This window comes from Fringilla coelebs (assembly GCF_963513975.1).
Source record: "Fringilla coelebs genome assembly, chromosome: 1".
NCBI lineage: Eukaryota > Metazoa > Chordata > Aves > Passeriformes > Fringillidae > Fringilla > Fringilla coelebs.
The window spans coordinates 35,550,504-35,574,864 of NC_140028.1; the positions used below are offsets into that span (position 1 = coordinate 35,550,504).

At 36.4% G+C, this 24,361-nt stretch overlaps 1 protein-coding gene across 10 annotated transcripts in view; it reads right to left on the reverse strand.

Moving 5' to 3' along the window:
• CSPP1 (centrosome and spindle pole associated protein 1) overlaps window positions 1-24,361 on the reverse strand; it is a 63,258-nt gene that overhangs the window by 12,246 nt on the left and 26,651 nt on the right. For 8 of the 10 annotated variants that reach the window (XM_084218226.1, XM_084218225.1, XM_084218230.1 and 5 more), the window contains 15 exons: window positions 23,401-23,458; window positions 19,549-19,739; window positions 18,501-18,619; window positions 17,433-17,511; window positions 16,972-17,092; window positions 14,862-14,997; window positions 12,731-12,877; window positions 10,873-10,985; window positions 9,654-9,803; window positions 8,284-8,430; window positions 7,420-7,524; window positions 6,295-6,361; window positions 4,731-4,851; window positions 3,882-4,027; window positions 3,193-3,333 (listed from right to left, as the gene is read on the reverse strand). In XM_084218226.1, the coding sequence (XP_084074352.1) occupies window positions 3,193-3,333; window positions 3,882-4,027; window positions 4,731-4,851; window positions 6,295-6,361; window positions 7,420-7,524; window positions 8,284-8,430; window positions 9,654-9,803; window positions 10,873-10,985; window positions 12,731-12,877; window positions 14,862-14,997; window positions 16,972-17,092; window positions 17,433-17,511; window positions 18,501-18,619; window positions 19,549-19,739; window positions 23,401-23,458 (1,841 nt within the window). The remainder of the gene's footprint in view (window positions 1-3,192; window positions 3,334-3,881; window positions 4,028-4,730; window positions 4,852-6,294; window positions 6,362-7,419; window positions 7,525-8,283; window positions 8,431-9,653; window positions 9,804-10,872; window positions 10,986-12,730; window positions 12,878-14,861; window positions 14,998-16,971; window positions 17,093-17,432; window positions 17,512-18,500; window positions 18,620-19,548; window positions 19,740-23,400; window positions 23,459-24,361) is intronic. The other 2 variants (XM_084218227.1, XM_084218231.1) reach the window with 2 other exon arrangements.

The following is a 24,361-nucleotide window of genomic DNA, read 5'->3' on the forward strand; positions in this document are numbered from 1 at the left end:
TCAATAGATTGGTTTTGAGGCAGAGATGCAAGAAACACCACTTTACTCAGTGTGTAGCTGACCTCCTGTCCAGCACCAGAGCACTGTCAGTCCTGCTGGCCTGACTCCCAGCCCATTCCTGTCACACTGCTCCAGCATGCAGCACCCAGCACTGCAGCACAGCAACATCAAACCTGCTCCTGGGGCTTTCCCTCCCATCCCCCAGAATAATAATCATCCAGAAGTCTGCAAAAAAACTGCCTCCTTTATAGGGACACAGCTAGCATTTAAAAACTTGGCATATTTCAAACATTGATTTCTCAGTTTATAGTTCCATTAACAGTCAACATATTCCTCTTTCACATAAAGAAAAAAACCAAACATATCAGAGAGAAAACTGTATAAAAAGCATGTAAGGCAAAAACCACTTACACATAATGTGGGAAAGAAGGTATGCCTTTGCCACAACAGCCCAAAACACATTATTTCACCCACAGTATAAAAGTGCATACTGCTTTAATTCATCTTTCTTTCTGCCTTAAATCAGACAATAAAACCACTCATCTATTTTCAGCAAGAGGAAGGTGATGAATTTGTCTCTGAGGAAAATAAACTGGAAACAGAGACATGGCAACTAATTTTCCTGCTAGGTACTCAGTGACAGACTATAAAGTTAAATTATGTTGTTAAGCAGTAGGAGAGAGAAAAAGAAAAGCTGTTTAAGGAGCCTCTAGAAGCATCAGTAGAAAATACTTATAAAAATCAGCTGCCTGTCTATCAACTAGTCTAACCTAACCTGAAGAGGCCTTTCCTCAGATGTCATCATGGAAGCCTACATTATCTATTAGCAGAAGTCTCAATGACTCCATGTGCTTGAAATTAATGGAAAAGGCAAATTTGCTTTCTAGATGATGGAGGCTTCTCTGCAGAAAACATTAAATGAAAACTTTCTCAGACTGGTCTATTAAAAAATATTCTAATGGCAGAAAACCAGAACCAAAACCCAGAGAGATCTCAGCTGAAGCCAATGAATTATTTTTCAGCATTTCAGTCAATCTTATAAGAGGAAGACTGAAGTAAAGCCTATAGATTCCATTTAGGCATTAAAAGATACTCACAACCATATAATTAACACAGCATGTGACACAGATGTGCTTATTTGCAAGTGGGATGGTCTATTATCCACAAGCAATATGGCCCACATTGCTTGAACACCAGCTCATCTGCCTAAGATAGAACAGGGATCATCTTGAACACTCAACAGGACACTGAACACACAGCTGTCACCCTTCACATCTTGCTATCAGTTCTGTTAATCTTACAGGTCTGGCAACAGCTAACAGGTGCAAGCCTCAAAGCACCAGTAACCAGAAGAGGCATTGTTTTTCCAAAGCAGTATGCAAAAATGTAAATATTTTCCTTCCACGTGTGCTTGGTTTTATTTAATGCTCAGGCTAATAAAGTCTGAGGAGCAATTCCATGGGTGACTGTGGCAAGGTGGGGGGCTGTGGGAAGATGCCAGGGGATACCCTGTGCTGGGCACAGCTGTTGCCACAATGAAGTTGCTGCAGGACACAGCAGGGCCTATCAGTCACGTTTGTGATGCCTCTGCAAACAAATTTGAGCAAGAGCAAATCAAAGCATGGCAGTAGGACTGAGGACATATCTGTGAGAAGCAGCCCTGGAGGCACCAAGGCCAGAAAAGGAGGAGGAGGAAGTGCTCAAGTGCCAGAGCAGAGATTCCCCTGCAGCCCCTGAAGGACACTATGGCAGACCAGATTGAAAGGTGCAAAAGACAGAAGCAGCAGAGATAAACTGCTGTGTAATGGCCAAAATGCCCCCTTCCCAAGCCTGACATCACTCATTGCATCACAGAGGTAACTCGGTACCTGGGGTGGTACCAAGGAAGGGGAGCAGGGACACTAAGAATGAAGGAGTGAAACTGGGCACAGGAAAGGGGCAGAAAAAGTTGCAGGCTTCATGCTTTTTATTTTCTGCTACTCAAAGTCAGTAATCAAATATTTAGGCTTATGGTAATTAGGTTAATTTTCCCCAAGTCAGGCCTGTTTTGCCCCCAACAGCAGCTGCTGACCAATCTCACCATGTGCACCTTGGCCAACAAGCTTTATTCTTCCTGTTTCCCCAAAGGGCAGGAGTGAGGAGACATAAGCAAGAGGGCAGCCCTATGGGAGTCTGGCTGCTAGCAAAGGCTAAGCCACCACAGAAATAAAGTTACTTTCTCTTCAAAAATTTAGTTAAGCCAGTCTGAATTACAGAGGTAAACGCTTTTCCAAGAAATCTGCATCTTGCACTCAAAACTGAGTTCATTTGTATAGCTTTAAGCAACTCTTATTATAATTTTAAATATCCTCTAAAACAACTGGAAATACTGCTCTTTCATGACTGTTTGTAAAAGATACCTGAATGAACCTTACATTTGGAATTAATTGTAGCAAAAAAAAAAGGGACAATACATCTACTTTTCACTGCTTCTGCAATATGCAGCCAAAATATTTTCCATGTTAGGCTGCTAATGTTTACTATCTTAGGATCATATCTGTTTAGTGATACAAGCAACATTTTCCTTCCAGAACCTCCAAGTAGTTCCAGTATCTCACATGTGGTTTCTAAAGCAAAGGCTTTTTATGGATACACGTTTCTGAAACTTTAAAAGAAATCAACCCAAGATAATGGAAATTAAAAAAAAATCATCCATTAAAAGGAGACCAAGGTGAAGACACACTGGCTGTATTTTAATCCATTCACAGTTCCCAGTCATCCTACTTCCTCCATTAGAACTCAATAATTGCTTCATGGGACTTACCTGCTAACACTTTTTTCACAGTTCAGCAAAAGAGTTTCACTATTCTGTAGTTTTCTCCAAGAAACAGTAACAAAACTACTTTTCCTTTAGAATTTTTGAAGTATGAGGCAGTAGTTAAATTACTTTCAGGGAACCAAAGAGAAACGGTCACAAGTAATTGAAAAACCCCAAAACGGAGTACAAAACCACAAAAGCTCCCCAAACACCCTATCTTTTTATGTTTAGATTACAATAGACTTTCAGTGTTCTGGTGTTTTAGTGTTTCATACTGCAGTGCTGACAGTGTACTTGAAAGATGTAAAACTAGTGCTAGTGGGTTTGAATTCTTATCAAATACAAACCACATCATTTCAAAGATGTTTGTTTATCTCAGAGCATTCATTCCTTACCTTCTGTTTCTCTCCTCATTCTCATTTTGTCAAGTTTCCTCTGCTGCTCCCTCAACAGTGCCTGCTGTTGAATCTCTAGGGTCTGGTCATCTTTTGGAGGATCAGGATACATGTGCCTCAAGACCATACGTGTTTCAGGATCTAGAGCAAAAAGATGAAATTTACACTTATTCCCTAAATTAACATTTCTGAAAAGCCAATTTAAAGAAATATCTAAGTCATAAAAAAGCCATTAAAAATAAGAGTGTCAACAGCCAAGAGAATGAGCAACTTAGCAATGATTTTACAATTTTACTATATTAAAAATACATCTTTTCTGGTAAAGAATAAACAGAAAGTTACACAGAAACATAATTTTTTAGTTGGTAAAAAAAGTCAAACTCAGTCTATTTTCAGTAACACCATGATATCAAATGCACAGGAAGTTTAAGCAGCAGACACAAGAGGACAGGTCAGTGCTCTGAGTGATGACACAGCGTTGTGAGGCCAAGAATTCCATGGAATGGCAGGAACAGCCCCACAGAGAGAAATGCACACACAAACAAAATAGTGCCCACGCAGTGCCTTGCATGGGCAGTAGCTCATGAAGAGCCTGATTTTTATTTTTGTCTTTAACTCCATGCAATGGAAACTGGAGAAGGAAGATGTTTCCCTACTCTTCTTCATCAGTAACAAGAAGATCTACCTGCCTTTGTATTTAAGTTCATTAAACTCCCAGATATTCTGTATATTGACAGGATCTTGTGCCTCCCTCAAGGAAGGTCGCCGAACCGGAGCCTGCAGACGAAGCCTGGCCATCTCAAATATGTCCCTTGGATTCTTCTCCCTCCTCCTCCTGGACAGGTTTGTAGAACAAGCAGAAAGCAATTTAACACCCTACTATTAATAAGTTGGAAGGAAATATAATATTGATAATGTTCAGATCTTTTATCTTTAAATAAAGCTATCAAAACAGGAAAATATATTTGAAAGTAATGACACTGCATACTGTGTCATAAAAAAAGAGATAACCTACTTAACATACTTAAAGTATGAGATAACCCTCATACTTTACAGAGTGGAACTAAGGCTGGTAATTAGATGTGTCTTTTCCAGCTAATTGGTATGATTAGCTAATGCATTTTGGAAGCAAACCCAATTTATTAAATAAAGAAAATATGATTTTTCAGGAAGAAAGAAAGTACTTCCACAACAGTACAGTATTCATAAGCATATTCAGCAGCTGTAGTACTGCAGTTTACAGGAACATATTATGCCCTAGGAAAAAAAGGTAATGAGATATAATTCTGCCTTAGACATCTGTTTTAGACCCCTCTTCAAGACAGAGCATTGCAACTTCCTATCTCACCAGTACAGCCGTTCTTACAATACATTTTAGCATGAGTCTTGGAAAAAACCCAAACACATTAGAAAAAAATGAAAAAAAATTATATATGAGTTCTACCTTGATATTTTCATTCTACTCATGTATATTGGTCAACTACACAGTAAGTTCCTGTGAAAAATCTAGCTTTGGAAACAGAAGATTAAATTCTTACCGTGTAATTGGTACATTATCATGACTGGCCGCATTTAGCAACTGTTCCTGCAGTCGCCTCTCTTCACTACGAAGCTGTTTCCTCATCTCTGATAATTCATTGATCACATTCTTCCTTTCCTCTGGAATTTAGCACAAATAATTTAAAAATAAGCCGTGTCAGAGCAACTTTGCTGTCTACTTATAAACATAAGTAAAATATAAAGGGAAAAAACAGATATGAGGAAATGTGAATTAAAAAAAGGAATGTACAAACTCAAGAATCACAGTATTTAATATATTAGAAAGATCAGAATTTATATTATTACCAAGGTTGAGAACTCCTGAAGAGCAGAAGACATACAAATGTTACTGGAAATGTTTTGCTGTATTTAAAAAAGAAAAAGCTATGGAATACAAGTGGGTGTAGCCAGCAAAAAGGCTTAATTTGAAATATGCAAACCTACATAGTCCTCAGATAACAGGAACTGCAGTGGTATCTGCAAGCACTCTATCATTTTTTTCCCTGACTCATAAGTTGCTATCTATCTGCCTAGTGCAGAATCTCTTAAGTGGTCAAGAGTTCTAACTTCAATTTTTATTACATGCTTATGTTGACTTTTCAGACCTGCTTCGGATCTATGCTGTTTTTTGTGGTCAGGGCAGCATTCCTTCACAAGTTAAACCAGTTTCAGAAATTCCTCATTTTCCAAATAACATACTTAGTGTTGGATATTTGACTGCCTTTTAGACTTGAGTCCAGAACTTAGCAGGCAAGTCTTACTAGCTTAAATCCTCAAAAACGAGACTCAGTTTATATGTCTTTATTTCTCTCTTGACAGAAGGTCTGAGTCAATCAATTTCCAAAGGCAGAATTAAGAAACACTCTGCCTTCCATTTAGTGGAAAATCCACAAGTCCCTGGAATGGCCTCAGGTACTTTCTGCTGCAGGCTAACAGCATTTGTAGGACATCACTTACATTTGATTTCATTTTACTTACTGCTACATTTACATATACAAGTATATTTCTTATATACTTGTAAAAAAAGTATCAGTAGAAAGATTATTGCTTTCCACCCACATATTGCCAGGATAACTAATATAAAAAAAACAAAGGAGATCCTTCCAGCACATCTGAGTTTTAAAACAACCAGTGAAAGCTAAGAGGAATGAGGAGAGGATTAGGCAGACTAACAAAGGTAGGTAGAACTTAAGAGAGCTGCAATGCTCTACACTCTGTTGATCTAATCTCAGCCAATCCAAGCTTTCCCATTTTGCCATATTCTGGGCACAGTGGTACCACACGGTTCCAAGAGATCCAGCACTTCCCATGCAGACTATTCCATTATCAGAGTTTTTACAAAAACATATTTCCTTGTGATGACACATAATGAATGCATTTTTATTTTGTCTTAAAAATTCATACATACCACACTAATACATTAATAATACTAAGAGAGAGAAAACACCTAGACAGAAATGCAAATTTTAAAGGACTCCTCTTTTGCAGGCAAGAAAAGGAACGGTATCAGAGAAGGGTTGTGCTGCAATAGAAAGTGAGCTTGCAATGAAGACAAACACCCACCTAATGAACGCAGCTGATTTCTTCTAGCAGGGACAGGTGGAGAAGGAGCTCTGGGCTGTGGAGGATCCTAGTGACCATCATCAATATGAAATGTAATTTGTAAGAGGAAGAAATTGCAGTACATTTTATTTCCTTATTTTACAGCTAATTTACATTAACAGTTGAAAGTCAGAACAGTAAATTTACAGGTTGTGAAAGCCTAATATTTTTTTAAATCTGATCTTTCAATGTACAAACCAAATTACTATGACAATATCTATCATGCACTATTCAGAGTTCTAAACAAATCTACTCCAAGTACTGCTAAAGAAATAAACTGACCTACCTCCAGAGCATTCTTCACATTTAGGAAATTTAGGGATAGCAATGGTTTAAAGTGTGACATAAAATATTCTCTGAAACTGCACTATAAAGTATTTAGCTCAGTTCAGACAGAGAGTCGGTAAAAAACAAACACTTTCTCAATAAAAAGACAGAAGTATGGTCTTAGATTCAAATATCATAAGCAACTATTTAATCCACTCTCTTCTAGGAGAAGTTTATTTTAAAAGCCAAAAAAGCCTCAGAGAAGACTAAGAAGTAAAAGAAATGAGAGGTCTCAGAACCACTACTGTAAGTCATTTGTGATGCAGAGAAGAAAGTAAAGCATATTAGGAGCAATAATGTTCTTGTACTTTGAAAAACATTAAGATTGCACAAGAATGTCAGTAGCTACAAATCAACATTAAACTTCATGCCTGAGCAAAGTTCTTCTGTAAGTGAAAATGATGAGCTGCTAGATTATATATAAACTTTCTTATCTTAAATCTTGAGATCATCAGACCCCTGGTAAGGGTCTGGACAGTGTATGTCCTCTCCAAAACGAGGTATTCATTCCTACAGAAAATACACATGCAGAAAAAACTCTAAAATAACACACCTCCAAAAAAAATTCTTCAATACTTGAAATAAAATTTAACCTTAAACTTCAGAGCTCCAAGACTGATTAATGTAAAGGCTGTCTCATTATCCATGGCATTCCAGTAATAACTGGCAAACTTAAAAAGCCTGGCATGATTTCATACCCAGTACTTTCTTAAATAAAGCAGTAGAAGTTTGCTCTAACAATCTTGTGCTATAACATACTTGTGCATAGTAAGACAGACGGCTCTCAGCAGAGGGAATCCTTTCCTCTTTTCTTGCTGATTTGTTCTGCAGGGCGGGAATGACGGGTGAAGATTGTCGTGACAACTGCAGGGAGGAAACCAAGACTGAAACTACATCCCTATAGCTTCTGAATAAAGAGTTATTTTGGACAGGCAAAGTTTTGTTAGTGTTTTCCCTTTGAAGAAAGAAATGTTCCTAAGTGCATAAAATGACTGCAAAAATTATTTCATGTGATTTTTGTTTTCTACCTATAGAAATTTTAATACTTTTTTCCTATGCTATAGGGTGGTTTTTTCCTTAATTTATATTTCAGTTATGTATCTTTTCTACTCTAGACACTTCCTTTATATCTGTCTATTTCAGAGAAATTACAGAAATTTAGTACAAATTTTATAAGAGAATTTTATCATTTACTTAGATTTTGTCCATCAGAATGCTATGTGACGGATTTCTTACATCATCCAGGTCAAAGGAAAAGAATGTAATCACCAAAACCACCATTGTTTAGGATAACAGTCCTACCAGCCCTCCAATAATGAATATTACTTATATTTACACCTCAGCAAATGCAGGTCACAGTATTTCACAGCAGATATAAAAATCAACTGTTGAGTGCAGATTATTACTCTTACTCTTACTATTTTTAATGCAAATTTAATCAACAAGGTAAATTTCTATTGCAATATGACTGATTTTTCCACCAGCTGCTCTCTGTGCATTAAGTATACTGCAGTTTGATAAACTGAGAGGAACAACACTGAAGGCAGAGGTCTAAGAAATCATGTGATTTCCTTAAAATCCAGTTATTTTTAAAAGTTTTCTTAGAAAGACACTTAAACATACCATCTTCTTTTCCTCTTCCATCTTTTCCTTCTCAAAATATTGTCTAAGTTGTTCCTCTTGCTTTTCTTCTTTTTCTTTTTGTTGTTTTTCTGCCTCTTTTCTCCTCACTTCATCTAATTGAATTACTTCTTTATTTTTCAATCTTCGCTGTAACATAATTAATACATTAAAAAAGACTCAATTACTGATTTTTTTTCTCTTTGAGAAGTTAAAATTACACATCAAAGTGATTAGTATGAAATAAAAAAGCATATTTCATTAGTCTGACTTCAAATATCCAAATTAAAATATATCTCATGCAAATCTCGAACAGCAGCAGCCCTGGCTTTGCTAACATCATTAAACAGAATCCCTAATAACTTCTATAAACATCAGTTTGTGACCCTGGATCTGCCATCAGCTAAGGCTAAACTGTAGGAGTCATTTCCAAAAATTAGGACTCAATTAAAACACACTGCAGACATGCACAACACTATCGACAAGACCACAGAGAAATTATCATCTGGTGTCAGTTTTAGTCGTGTGACTGTGAATAGCAATGACACCAGGTAGCTCCCTACTCTCTGCTAGAACAGCTCTGGTAACCAGAAGCCAAGGTTCATCCAACCAATCTGCTCATACTAGGGAAGGAGAATTTAGAATAGAAGATAAATGTTCTGTCTTAGAAATTTTCAAGTGCTACATCCTAATCTTATCTTCCATAATCCCATAGGGCACTAAAAGACTCTTCCTTCTCTAATGGCCTTGTGTCCTCTTCCTATAATTATTTATTATATTCTAAATAATGCAAATTTATTAAAAAATTAAAACCCAAGAAATAAAAACTTGGGGTATGAATTAAATCCATGGCTATTGATTTAGGTTTGAATTTACCTCCGTGAAAAGTATTTACTAGATCTGCTTGGCATTCATCCAAAACAAACTATTCTCATCTCAAAGATATCTCCTTGCCAGTTCAAAAAAATTCTTTACAAAATACTCCTGCATAGGTACATTTTTCAAATAATTCCATGAGAACTAGATTTAAGACAAAAGCAGGGATGATATTTTTTTAATTCACCAATTTGATAAAGCTTTTTATTGGCCTCACCACCAATTTCTTTTAGAAAGGAGGGCACCACTGTAATTTATAAAACTACAGGTTTTTTCTTGAAAGAATTAACAATACTTCAAGTTTGTAGTATAGCATGAAGAGTGAGAAGAATGAGCTAGTTAATGCTGACAATCTTGCACCTCTCCTCTGCCTAATGCAGACCCATTTAAAAGCAAAGACCACTTCACAGGACGCTTCTCGGCTTACCTTCCACTCAACAAATATTACAAAGGGTTAGTTTAGGATGGAAAGAAGTCAAAGTATCAAAATACTACACCTCCTCATCTTTCCTCCTTTTCTCCTCTTGTTCCTCTTCATATGCTTTTTGAATTCTCATCCTCTGCTCTGCGAGTCGTTTTTCCTCTTTTTCTTCTTCTATTCTAAGTTTTTCTCGCTCCGCTTCTTCCCTACGTCTCTTTTCTTCAATCTTAAAAATAAAACAAAAAAGTATTCAACTGTCAATAGGCAGTAACAATCTGATTAACAACATTTACCACCATGATTTTTGCAGTACCTACTTGCAAAATCAAAAGAAATATGGGGCAACTGAAAGAATCCTAGAGTCTGTCCTGTATTTCAGCCTCAGAATTCCCTTAAAATGAGATTCTATTTCTTTTTGGCCATCAGAGTCACTCCTCTACAGAAAAGCTACTTATAAACAATACTAATACAACCAGAGTATTTCCTACCACTTGCTCTGTTCAAGATGTGCTGGAGTAACACTTTTATTCACTGGTCACACAATGGAAGATGGGAAACCAAAAAGATATGGCAATTATCTTTTCCATTCCACAATTGCAGTATTATTAGACAAAGCGCTGACTTACTGAAGCACAAAATCTGCCCATTCTTTAGTCTATTTGGCAGCCCTTTCATGGAAAAAAAACCTTGATCTTTTCTTTTCAAGAGGTCCACATCAAATACTGTATGACTTTAGTAGTCTCTTAAATTAACTATTATTTCCTTGATAATGGTTTAATTACACTGATATTTAATTCATACAGGATAAGATTAAATGTGAAATGTTTTGGGCAGAAGACATAAGCTGGTTGAGGAACAACCAGGTTTTATATACCCATCAATAAATAACTACACTATGACTGATCACAATTTCATTTTGATGAGCATACATTTTTGTCACATAGACTTCCAAAGGCAAATATCTTGGTTTCTGTAGTCATTTATGTATGCAAACCTGTACTCTATGCACAGTTTCCAAACTCAATACCATATTTAGAGAGCTGAATTTAAAAAAAAAAGATAGAGCCTAGATTAAAGAAGCCAATTATTAAGAAATGCTTGTCTAAGTGATGATACTATGTAATCCAAAATCAAAAAGAAACTCTATAGTATGTAGCTTTTAGTATGCCTCTTGTGTGCAGAATTGGCTGTGATAGCACAGGTAAGGGCTTTGGTGGGCAGTGATGATTTACTCTGAGTGCAAATCCTCTTTTTACAATTTATTTCACTGGATGATATCTGGCACGAGCACTCACCTGGAGACGCAGGAAGTTCTTGTAGGATTCCTGTCGCTTAAGCTGCTCTGGAGATGGAGGTTCACCAAACACATTACCTCGAGCAAAAGGAGAGGCCTGTGCAAATGTAATACCTAAGGGAAGGAAAAGGTTACAGATAAAAAACAAACTTAAGACAGGAAGCCAGAGTGAGGAAGGAGGAATCCAAGACACTTGTTTCAAAAGGAAGCTTATGGCAGTCGTAACTCAAGGCTGTAGCTGGGCTTGAGAGTTCTTACATTTTCTGCCTGCAATAATTGCCAGGTTTAAACCATTTAATACCATCCAAGTGAGCTGCATTTCTACAAAATAACACCTACTAAAGTCACCTATTCTATTGTTCAATCTGCAGCTTAGGATGTAAGAACATTACCTGCAAATTAATTAGAATAGCAAATACTTTACACAACTTAGCTTTACTGCTTGCAATTCCTTTGATTTAGAACATTACAGTTATATTCCTCAGGTTTATTCACTCTTTAAAAACAGAGCATCCTTATAGAACAAATATTTACACAAAATAGCAAAGGATGCTACAAAAACCAAAGCCCCAGACTGGCAAATAAAATTCTAAGCAGTCAGAAATCTGAATTCTGCCAGTATAAAGTGTTTTCTGTACTGTAAAGTTTGAAGTGTCAGGTTTCCTTTAGCCCTGAGTTACGACCACGACATAATTATGCTGTACCCAAAGCTCTAGGCAGGAGGATTAATTCAGATACCACAGAGAGCAGGTTTTGCAGAACAGATACCCTACAAGAAGCAGAGGAGAAAAAAAGGAAGTAAAGGAAAAGTAGAGTGGATTGTGTTAACTTTCCAGCTCATGCAGCATGTTCTTCACTCATATCATATCTGCTCTGAAGGATGGTGCCTCAAAGATGTGCAAGAGCAGTAGCTCCACTGAGCTGAGATGAACATTACATTTCCCTATATGGTAACACCCAAGTCAGATGAAAGCATAAATAACACATTAAAGTATTCCCATTGGAATGCACATGTTTACTGCTACAGCCTAGCCTTAGGAGCATGTGTTTGCATACCAAGGAGTACACTTTGAGATTATTTTTCCTTACATGGAAGCAATGCCTGAATCCTTCCAAAAGAGAACTAAATTTACATGTGGCTCTTTCATGATGGAGTTACTTCTATATAAAAAAGCAGAATAAATTTTATATACCATTTAGAATGCATGAGGAAAAGCAGCATCTAAGCTGAGTTGAGAAGACCATCACCAATCCTGGCCTTTGCCCATGCTAAACCAGGGACAGGTCTGGAGTAACACAGTGTTCTCATTTAGATGTCTCACAAAACATAAGAAGATAAAAATGCATTAGTTTCAAAATATGAAAATAAATCAAAGTCCCTAGAATTTGGAGGCAGTGCACAGGGCTCCACATGTCCCCAATTTACATGTAACTTTTAGAACTTGTTAACCTAGTTACTGCACCAATTTCGCCTTAATCTCTAACATCATACACATGAAGATCTCCTTTCATTCCACATTCTCACCTACTACACAGCTATATTTTAATGTGTCATTTAAAAAGAACACAAACATGTACAAGGATTTGATTAGAAAACACCAAATTTGGAAAACTAATATACTGATCCTGATTCTTCAGGGCTAAAACAGCTTTAATTATCATTACTGATAAGACAGATAAGATTTTAAGAGCACACAGTGACAGCAGTGAAGAAATTTGGGAAAGAAGCATGATACTGACTTCACAGATAGAGAGCACTAACACTATCATAGGACTACCAGAAAGAGGTAAAGACCTATGGAATTTTGATCACTAAGACTTATGGATAGTTTGAGGAGTAATACAGTATTCTTAAAAACCTGCTATTTTATTTGTAGATGCTTCTGAGTTCTCAGGTCTCGAGGAGGCCAAATTTAGGTCAACAACAGCCCTTTTATCTTCATATGGTCTTGGCTCTGGATTATGATATGACTCTTCATTTCGCTTGTGCATGACACTCAAGTCCGCTAAAGGAAAGGGGAAATAACTGTTTATAGTGTTTTAATCTCATAAAGGCATGTTCACTATCGATTCTCCAAAATACAGGGGATTTTGACCAGATTCCACTTTTCCTGAGCATATCAGCCATGGGAACAAAAAATTCAGGCAAAGACAAGAATACAGAGGCTAAGGGTGAGATTCTAATAATTAGGTACTATTTACTAACAGATTAAAAGATTCATTTTGTCACTTTTCTTTTGTCAGGAATGATTCTTCACAACAAACCTCCCTTCTCCCCTGCCTCAAAATGCTATTAATTGGAAAGATAAAAAACTCAAAGACAAAATTGACTGTCAAGTCTGTGTTGACAAGCAGATATTTAGAAACCACCCTTTCTTCTATCTCCTTAAAGCTGTAAAATACTTTTGAGTTTATTATTGATATTTTAAGTGCTGAATTTCTCTAATTACTGTTGAGGGAAATAAGTGCAATTGAAGCACTGAAGCATATTTTGGTCTTCATGTCTTCAGTAATAATCCAGGTGCAGATTTCAACATGTAAGCAAAGCAACATTATGCGACATTTACATCAAAATTTACATGGTGCCTGATCAAAGATGTTAATTTCAGCTGATTTTGAAATGTTACCATACTACACTTAGAAGGCTCATTTCAAAACAAAAAAGCACTGCACAGTTTTCAGATTACATTTTGAAAGTGTTTCTGATAATTATGAATTACTGTAGTCATTTAAGCACACAGATTCCGAGAACTTTAAATTCCATGCCTCTGTGTAAAGCAACCTTTGCATATATCAGTCTCAAAAGCTATTTACAGACATTTTTAAGAGGAAAATAAGACAAGTCACACCACATAAAAAATACATGTCAGAAAGCATGTCCTGTTTCACAACACTCAACTCATAGCTTATCCATCATGCTGCCAAGCTATGGTGGGAAAAGTATTTTACATATTGAATTCATGAAAACAGGGTAAGAAGCTTCTTTCTCTTAGTTTCTCATTTACAGACAGAGACAAATTTCTCAGCATTATGTACAGAGCTCAGGCCAGTATGAGACCTCTAAATTTCCAGTCACATTACTGTTGAAGCCTAGAGGAAGAAGCCAAACACATAAATACAGTGCCTGAAGTCAGGCAGTATGAACACCTCTACCTGCCCTGAGGATAAACACAAGCTTGGATCCTTAATACAAACTTCTAAACTTTTAATTCGGCCACAAAATCTTTAAAAAGCATTTAAACTTTACTCACTACTCTCAAAATATACTATTAATTTTGACATATGTTGCTCAGGTGTCATACAACTAAAATAAATTACTTTTGTATATAAACTGTTATCCAGTAAATATTTAATGATTAACTAGAAGGGTAGATGAACAACCTGGATCAATCATAGCTATCTTCCAGCTCCCTACTCCCATCTTGTATAAAACAGCTCTTGAAAAAAAGCAAGCCTTATAAAACATTACTACTGAGTGTTCTTTATATAACCATTTCCCAGTAGTGTTACTTTGGGAAGTATAAATATTCCACTTAGCTTTGTATATTTATATAAACACATTTCCATTTTTCGTATCACAAATAGAAATTTCTAAGCCTAGAAATCATTTTTAAAAAGAGAAAAAAACCCTAAAAACCTATTTCCTAGGACATGCTTAAATAAAAATCTTCTCAACAGACTTTAGTATATTTGTATTGCAGATGATTCTGACAGCTTGTTTTCCTTCTCCCTTTACAACTGCATTGTGTCTTCACTTAAAGTTGACATATCCTGTGTTTCCCATTTTGTTTGGATTGTACTCTTTGAATCATTCTACAGAAATCAAAATAATAACTCAATTATTCCTGGAGTGCATCCCCTTGAAACAAGTCTTATTTGTCAAGGGCTACCAGTGTTACAAAACAAGGAATAATATGGCTGAATAAAGCCCTTACAAGAGCAAGAAAACATCAGTCTTGAAAAGACAACCCATAATTTTCACAAACATACTTATCAGATTTCCTTCTGCATCTTTGAGAGGAGCACCACCACCACCTCTTCCCCAGGGATTGTAATTCTTCATTTCTGCTTCTAACTTCTCCTTTTCCTCTCGCTCATGTCTGCGTCGCTCTTCTCTCTCTCTTATCTAAAAACAATCCAACCAAAGTTAGTTGCACAATAATATCACATTAAGTAGAAGTTGAATAGCAAGTTCACAGAGCAAACTGAATGCTCTCATTATCTATTTCCCTCATCTAGAGCAAGAAAATCCAAACAATTCACTGTCAACACTGCAGACAGTGCATTGCGTTCTGTTGTGCTTGTCCAGTTGTGCATAATCAGAGAAACATCCTACACATCACAAAACTTCCAAGTTCCAGAAATGTCCACATGTGACATTTGCACTAGATCAAAAGTTCCATATCTTTGGATCTTTGATACAGATGTTTATACTGGCTGAAAAATTAAAAAGGCAAAATTCTACAATATTATTGCACTTGCTTCTCTCAATCTGGTAGGTTTTGTTTAACCAAAACTTAGACTGGACATGACTCCTAATAATAAATGCCTACACAATTCTATAATCACTCATAAAATAGTTTTCAGAGGTAGTTCACTATGATCTATGCATGTAACACAAGAATGTTCATATGCTTTGTTCTTCTTTTTCTGCAAAATCATTTATGTAATTGTCTCCTAATTTATAGAATTTATAAAGTGAAAAGCTGTCCAAAAGTCCATCTTTTACTCAAAGCTTTTAAAACATTAACTATTTATGTATTTGAAATATATTAATGTATTTTTCTTAAGTTTATTTCTCATGTGCATTAGAAAAACATTTCATTAGATAAATATAATTAGATAAAACACTATGAGGGTGGTGAGGCACTGGAACAGGTTGAGCAGAGAAGTTGTGGATGCCCCATCTCTGGAAGTGTTCAAGGCCAGGCTGGATGGAGCGTCCATGGCACTGGGGTCGGAACTAAATGATTTTTAAGCTCCCTTCCAACCTAGGCCACTCTATGATTCTCTAATATCCCTTTATCAAGTAATCCCAATTCCAGAAGAGATATAACGAGTCAACAAAGACCCATCTAGCCCCTTCAACTGTTCACAAAAATCATCAGTCAGGTTTATGTATAGCAAAAAGAACATCCTGATTGCTTTCAACCATAACAACTATGAAAGATTGTATCAAGCCATGTTTATTAGACCTTTATGTCATATTGTGCAGTCTCTCATATAGCAAGGTAATATTTAGGACTATAGTGAGAAAATGCCTTCAGAGAAGCACATGTAGAGTACCTGACACTATTCCTAAATGGTTATTCTATTCTCTGTTTGCCCTTGGTTGGCAGGCTTTCCTTTATCCCTTATGCACAAACATAATTAGAACTACAGTATTATTACAGGTATTATTTACCTCTACCAAGGAAATATATAAAAAATAAGATAAGAAAACGTTAAGTGCCCCTGAGCTGGATTCTAGGAAAATCTCTGCAAAAGTAACATGTTTCATCAGAGTCAAATACATTTTATAACTATAAACTCCCGCAAGGTGCAGCAGCAGAAGGCCACTAAACTGAGTATAGGACTAAGGCGTCTACTGGAACAGGAGATACAAAAAAATTGTCTAGTGTATCAAAAGAGAAGCTAAAAACAAATAAGACACCACCTACAAACACACTGGAAATAAACATGAGGGAAACCTTTGAATTAGTGTCCAAATGATCATGAAGAAATTACAGAAATTAGACTGTTACCAATAATTAGAGCAATAATGCAATGTCAGAGCAATACAAGCCATTCCTTTTAAGATGCAGGTTCTTATGTTTATGAAAATAATTATATAAAGATACATGCCTGGAACTAATCTGTTTGCTGTAAGATTCTTAACATTCTCTCTGCCTCTAACAAAAAATTTGAAGAGCTTACTGTCCACCTGAAGAGCTAAAATGAGCTAAAGCAGAGTCAGAGGAAGGAAGTGACGGAAGGAAGGAGAGTTAAAAAGCTTTTTATTTGTAAGCCACATAAAAGTCTTGGAAAGAGTACTATAGTTACAACCATTATATGTCAAAAAATAAAAGAATGAAGAGTTAGAAGCTTTACCACTCAGTACCTGCTGTTGTAATTCTTGTTGATAAGATAATGTTGCCTCTTTGGAAGGCTTTGTTTTTTCTTCAGAATACACTGCTATGCTTCTTTGTCTGTCTCCTGTATTCCTCTGTCCAGTGTTACTTCTAAATTGAAAAATCACACACATAAAAGGAAAACATCACAGGGTCAAGAGTGGGGTAAATTTTTTTTAAAAAACTCCCTTCCTGAAGTATTTAAGAGCTGTTGTTTCCCATAGCCGGGTAGTTTATAATCCTAAACATTTTCTTAAATCCATATTTAAACAGCAGTTCAGAGTTATTCTTTTATTGTCTAGATAGAAATCCTCAATTGGAAGTTTGAAGAGTTGTCTTTAACGTGTTTTATTTCAAAGGCATATCTGTTCCCAGCAAAATATTACCAACACAAAAAAAAAATCAATACAGATAAATACACACAAAGAATACAAATATAGATAATACTTACATAGGCTGCTCTACTGGAGTTTGGCCTAAAGGAGGATCCAGACTAGGTGTGGGTTGCATTCCCATCATTCCTGTACCATCTGAACAGTAAAAAGACAAAACAAACCATATTTAAAATTTTGAATGCTCAGATATAAATACTTGTCATTATCTAAAAGAATAGAGTTCACCACTCAAACTCTGTGAGTATAGAACAAACAGAACTCTCAGCTTCTATAACAAACTCGGCTAACCCTTAGTGCCCTCTAAAGCAAGAAATACAATGCCAAGGTACAAATCTATTTCTTAAATTCAACGAAATACCTTTAGATTTTACAAATTACCTTATTAACATACTCTACCTCAAATAACAAAATTAAATTACTCGCTTAATGGTGACACATCCTCATTCTTTCCAAATGTCATTCAAATCAACTAGTAAAAGAGTTATTTTTCTAAGTTTTTTCTCCTTTACCTTTTCTATGAAGCTAGAACAAAAAAAATTTTAAGTATTTCTTGGTTTTTGTCTAAAAAAAAAAAAAGAAAAAAGAGAAAAACAAACACCACACAATCCAGTCTCTCCCTACACAAATCACAATAGTTTCAATCATGAAATCATCATGAAGCAAAGACAAAAAAGGAGTTCTTAAAATATAAAAGTAGACCACTTCATTATTTTAATATATTTAATATATTAATAAATATCTTTAAAATATTGATAATTATATCTGAAACTGCAACAACACCTACACATGTATTTAATTATTATTTAAGTGATTTTAGGAAATAATGTCTTAATTATCAATATTATAAAGAAAATTATCTGGGAGAAGTAACAGCAAAAAATCTGAGACTAGAGCTTGTTCAAGTGATGAACAAGATTTCAGGAAGTCACAGCCCTTTTTGTTGCTGGAGAAAAGTACCTCATTCAAAAACAGTATTGAAAAAAAAAGCCTTTTTCATTCAATACACATCTTAAAAATGGGTTTAATTTGTTGTTACAAGTTCTACATTGTTCATCATTTAACTAGATTAAAAGCAGTCATATGAATCACTCTAACAACCAAACCAATTAAAATCATGAACTTACAGTATGCAAGAGCAGGATCCAAAGGATTCCTAGCCCCATAAAAGTAATAAGCATCATCATAAGGTGTTTTATAGTTGTCTGTCAAAACAGGTGGTGGAGGCGGTGGCAACGGTGCAACCCTTAAAGAAAAAAGGGACACAATTCCTCGGTTTGTTGTACAACTGAAAAGATATCATCAGAAGAAGTGGGGGGATGAGAGAAGGAGAGGGAGGGAAAGAGAATGAAGCAGGGATGGGGACAGAAAAAGAATTCATTATGGAAAAATTCTAGATTTAGTTCAGCTGAAGACCTCTCATTAGTGGCATGCAGGAACAAGATGCAATAAGTCTCTGCAGGGAATTAACCTTCCCTGAGGAAGTGGTACATGAACCCAGACTATTCCAGAGATCTAAAGAGCACAAAACAAGAGTGGCTCAGTTAATGGTACTTCCTGGCTACATCAGTAAACAAAACAAGGCAAGATCTGGTCAAAGGGTGAATAGCACAGCACAGCTTCAGCCACGTGCCTGGAGCTCCCTCTCCCCCTGAACAGTTCAGTCACAACCACAGCACCTAGTGGAAGCTGTCCTTGCCTACAGTGCATTTCTGAGCCCCAGGAGACTGCTTAATTAATAGGAGCCAAACTGGTGCCATACCAGCCTTCTGAAAACATGGACTATGCAGGGCACAGGCCCAAGCATTCTCAAAACATGATTCAATATTACAGACATGGAGATAATTTCTACAGCTCAACCCTTGTCCTACACAAACATCCACAATGAGAGAGCTGCCTTAAGAGATAATCCAGCCTCCATGGATGCTTTCAAATCAGCTATAAGGAAACTGACATTAAAAGTTTATTCCAGTGCAAAGTAGTTCGTTTTCTGTTAAAAATATTATGTTATTATATTATATATTATTAATATTAATATATTATTAAAATATTATTTCTACCTTCATCAGTTCCTTGCAGAAAGATCAACAGCACTACTGAGCTCTACCTCAGCAGTAATAACATGCCAAACAACAATCTTATTTAACATGTAAAATGAACATGACGGTGAAGCACCTGGGAGCTACCATTTCCCCAAGACTGCTGACAAGACCCCTCTGAAAGTCTTTATCACTCTGAGAGTCTTCATTCACTGGAGAGGCTGAACAGGCTGGCATTGGAGTTTGGAAAGCCACCCTGGGCCTTTCAGGAGGTACCTTCTCTTCAAAAGCTCTTGCTGTGAAGCCAAACTGCTTCAATCTATTTGGCTGAAGGGAAAAAACAAACAAAAAACAAAAAGTAGTAAGAAAAAGAGAGAGAAAAAACCCAAAACATTTGCCTTATTACTAGGAAATATTCTGAGCCTCCATTTACATTGGGTTAAACACTTCACTGGATCCCAACTGCCAAATTTTAAATATTCAAATTTCTAGTAACTGCATTTTTTTCTCCCAGTGATCTACTGGGAATCCAGTATTATAAGAAAATCCAAGAATTTCATCAGAGATTTACACAAAGAGCAACCTTATCATTGGTTTCAGGAAGTATATAAATCTAGTTAAAGTCCAGAAAAAAGAACATTTGCAGAGGTGTCTGTAGAACAGTTCATCTATAGCTGCCAATTTTCCACAGAGACAGTATTCTCATATTATGCATAGAAAAGTTTCTGAAATCTCTCCCCTCCACCCCAAGATTGAAATAGCTCGTAATCAGTAAAAACTAAAATCAAATACAGAGTGAACTTTTCCAATTAACATTTCCTTCAATACCATTATTTTACTTTTTGAATAGCTTTAATCTTATTAATTTTTTCAATCACAAAAATTACAAGTTTTTGGAGGGAGTTCTTTTTAAAACAGAAGTTTTATTGATAACTGTCAGCCTCAGAAAAAAGTTTATTGATAACTGTCAGCCTCAGAAAAAAGTCAAAAGCAACAAGCAAATAATGTGAAGGCATGCAAGTCAGTTTCAGAACTATCCTATCATACCCAGAAAGCCCTTACAGCAACTGCTCTGCATAACTATTTTAATGTTTGTCTAAATAAGGCAATATAATAGAAGAATAGAAAAAAAAATCATACATTGCATAAGTAAGAGATTTTGTTCTGGTCCTAATATTGAAGTTCTTCAACTAACATGCACTTGGAGAAAGTAATACCCGAAACCAGCTACATATTAAATATCTGCCAGAAAACCATATACCCTACAATATGGAAATATTTCAACAAAATATTAAATCTTTACCTCCTCATCATTTAGCTGCAAGACAGTGTATACAAGGCAGTTACTACTCACCAATCAAGGAATACAGTGTTTAGACACAAATTCTCAAAATCTACTAGACATAAATATTTGCTTATAGTATTTAACCTCAAATTTCTAGATGTGAACACAGAATTGGATAACAGATACTAGCTAAAGCAACTGAATTTTATAAAGCAATCTACAGACTTTTTGTCTTTTCAAATCCAGTGGCTTGAGCTGCACAACCTTTAAAACAGCCTTTCTCATTAACAACTTTAATATGAAAGCATTCCCAAAGTGCCCCAGATTTCAGCTCTGCCGCTGATTTCAGATGTGACTTCAGTACTCCATTCAATCTGGGGATTGTTTCAGTTTAAACAAGCAGCACATACAACAGTCTACATTTAGAGATTCTTAATCAGGCATTGCTATTTAACCAACCTGTAATTAATCAAGAAATGCACCTAATTAGAATCTCTCCCTGAGAGGCAATTTAAGGCTAACAGTGACTGATGCCTAATGAATGTAGCAATTCAACTTAATTGAAGGCTTTCAGCTAAATTAGTGCTTTTAAAACACTATGCATGCTGTGTACTTGCTCTAGATAGAATTTTGTTCCTATAACAGGCACTTTGCAGACTGTGACTGAGATGTGGATAGTATACTGAGTGCTGCAGCACAGCATGCTTCTGCATAGTCAGCTTTGATTACACAGAACTGTTTACACTGACCTTGCAGCCTGCTGAGCCAGAAGAGCCAGCATCCTCTGCTCAGTTCTGCCTCCTCCCCTGCCTGCCTCCCAGCTGTACCCTCTATTCCTCTCCCTTTCACCATGTGAATCCCTGCTCAGCCAGCTGACCCCTCTATACCAACTAAAGCAGCAAAAGGATTCAGATTTTTGCAGATAACTGAGCTGAATGAGTTTGAAACAGAGACCAAACAAGCACGACAGACACTTTATGCAGTGAAGGCAGGAACATCCAATCAGACAGGTGTTTTTCCTCCCCATTTTAGGGGTAAGAATTTTGATTCAGCTTCATTGCTTTTCTGCGTGCATTCTCATTCTCCTGTCTCCCAAGAAAGAAATGGTTTCACAGAATATTCAGAGTTGGAAGGGACCCACAAGGATCTGACTAACATGTTACAGCTAGCTATTCATCCATCTTCATTTTCTAGCAAAGAGGACCTTCTTTTCCCTCTACTGAACCCTCCAAAAATGGCAAAGGTTTCAATCTGTGTCAAAGCATTCCCAAAAAAGAGCACTGGTGATAATTTAAACCAGTAACCAGTTAACTTAATAACCAGTCTATTCTTGCTTGAAAGTTACCACCCTACATCCTAAACAGCACATCTCCACCATACCAAAATTGCAATGGCTTTTGGTACATAGCAAGTAGATGGAAATCACACAAGTTCTGTCAGTCTCTGCAAGACTATCAGTCTCCTAATAATGTTACTAGTGCTGACAACCTACTCCTGGATGCATGCTAATCAAAATTCTTCATGTAATCATCACCTTACTAAGGAAGTGGAGACAGTAGTAACTCTGCATTAAGTCTTACAAACAACACAATACCAAACAACTTGCTTTTTACAAAATCCTATAAAAACGCCTGTAATCCTAAACAGTATATTGGATCACTTAAAAAAAAATAACAAATCTTTAATTAAAAACTGTTATAATGAGATCAACTCATCTGCAAAACAACTTTTTTTTTTAATGGAGAGAAAGCTTTCTGCAGCATACTTTGCATTCCCAAAGAAAGGTTACTACTGTGTGCATTTAAGAGGCTACCACTGGACACTAAGTAATTCTTTCCATGATACCCACTGTTGGTGGGTATCAAATTTCTATTTGGACACAGCAAAAGAAAATGCTCAATAATTTCCATGAAAATATTTTCCTCTGATGCTGAAAGTACATTTAATGACTTACAGCCTGTGCTGCTTTTGGCTGGGGAAGAGTTAATTTTTTCCACAGTGAAGGATGGGGGGTGGGGGGCTGTGTTTTGTATTTGTGCTGAACATGGGGTGGATAATATGGAGGTGGTTTCTTTGTTGCTGAGCAGGGCTTACACAGAGCCAAGGCCTTTTCTGCTTTTTCTGCTGCCACAATGCTGAGGAGCCTGGGTGTGGCAGGGGGCTGGGAGGAGACACAGCTGGGACAGGCAACCCCAACTGACCAAAGGGATATTCCAGGCCACAGGACATCATACTCAGTACATAAAGTGGGGGGAAGAAGGAGGAAGGGGAGGATGTTTGGAGGGATGGTTTGTTTTCCCAAGACATGTGATGGCTGAACGCCTGCCTGTCCATGGATAGCTCTGAATTAATTCTTTGTTTTGTTTTGCTGGTGTGTGCAGCTTTTGCTTTCCCCGTTAAACTGTCTTCACCTCAACCCTTGAGTTTTCCAGCTTTTACCCTTCCTATTCTTTCTTTCCCCAATCCCACTGGTGGGGAAGTGAGCAAGCAGCTGCTCGTGAGGCTTGGCTGCTGGCTGGGGTTAAACCATGACACAGCCTCATCATCCTGAGCTTCTGTTTTGCTGTACACTGATGCCCTAAAAAATAGCCCAACATTTATCATTTTATAGAAACTCCACAGAGTTATGTGACTAAGCAACCAGTGTGTATGTGAAAAAAAAAGAAAAGGCTATATAGATGAAAGAAGATCCAAATTTCATACCTGCTTTTCTGGGTCTTGAACTCCAGAGGCAGCAACTGAGAGCTCGAGTTCCTTCTCACTGTTTTTGTTAAAAAAAAAAAAGAATCAAATCAGAAAGCAATAACAACTATATTAATTATTTCAAAGCACAAATTCACAACTCTGTATTTAAAAGAACTCTACAAGTACAGGAAAACAGAAGACAATTATTCCACTTGAATTCTTCTGCAATCAGGGAAGGAAATTATATAATATTTGTAAATACAGAGAACCCTCAAGTATCTGGCTATCACCTATTTCACCTAATAAAAATCCACCACCACAATTCTTTTTTACTACAACTTTTCAGGACATTCCTAAAAAATTTGTCTTTATTCACATTCAAGAAGTTAATATGAAACACACTGAAATTAATTATTTAAAAGTGCCACAATAAATACTGAAATTTTGAAATTTCTGGGCTCAGGCTTCTTCTGCATGTACAATTTTTGTCACAATGAGACTGTTAATAGAAACCAATTTTTAATTCCTTATCCCTTCTCTAATGTTGCTGTATGTTTTTATGCATCCAGACTATAATTTAGTAGATAGCGACTAATAGGTAAAGAAGAGTTAATATTTTATTATTCTGCATAAGCCAGATGATCAAATGCTTTAAAAATGAAAGGTTACTTTCCAAAACTGGAGGGCAAAAACAAAATAATTTTCAACTTTGCCAACTACTTACGAAATCCTGTACCAGCTTTAGTTAAAGCTTCCTTACCCTTAAGAAACTAAAAAATCATCTGTAAAAATGAAAAAGTATCTGGGTTTTCTTCGTTCCACTGAAAGCTTGTGAATGTGTTCATTAAAAACTAAAGCTCTCATAACAATGAGTTAAATTAAATGCAATATTACTCAGCTGCCTGGAATCCCTTAGTTATGAAATTGCTTCTTACCACACTGAATTACTGGAATGCCTTTAAATTTCAGCCATTATCTT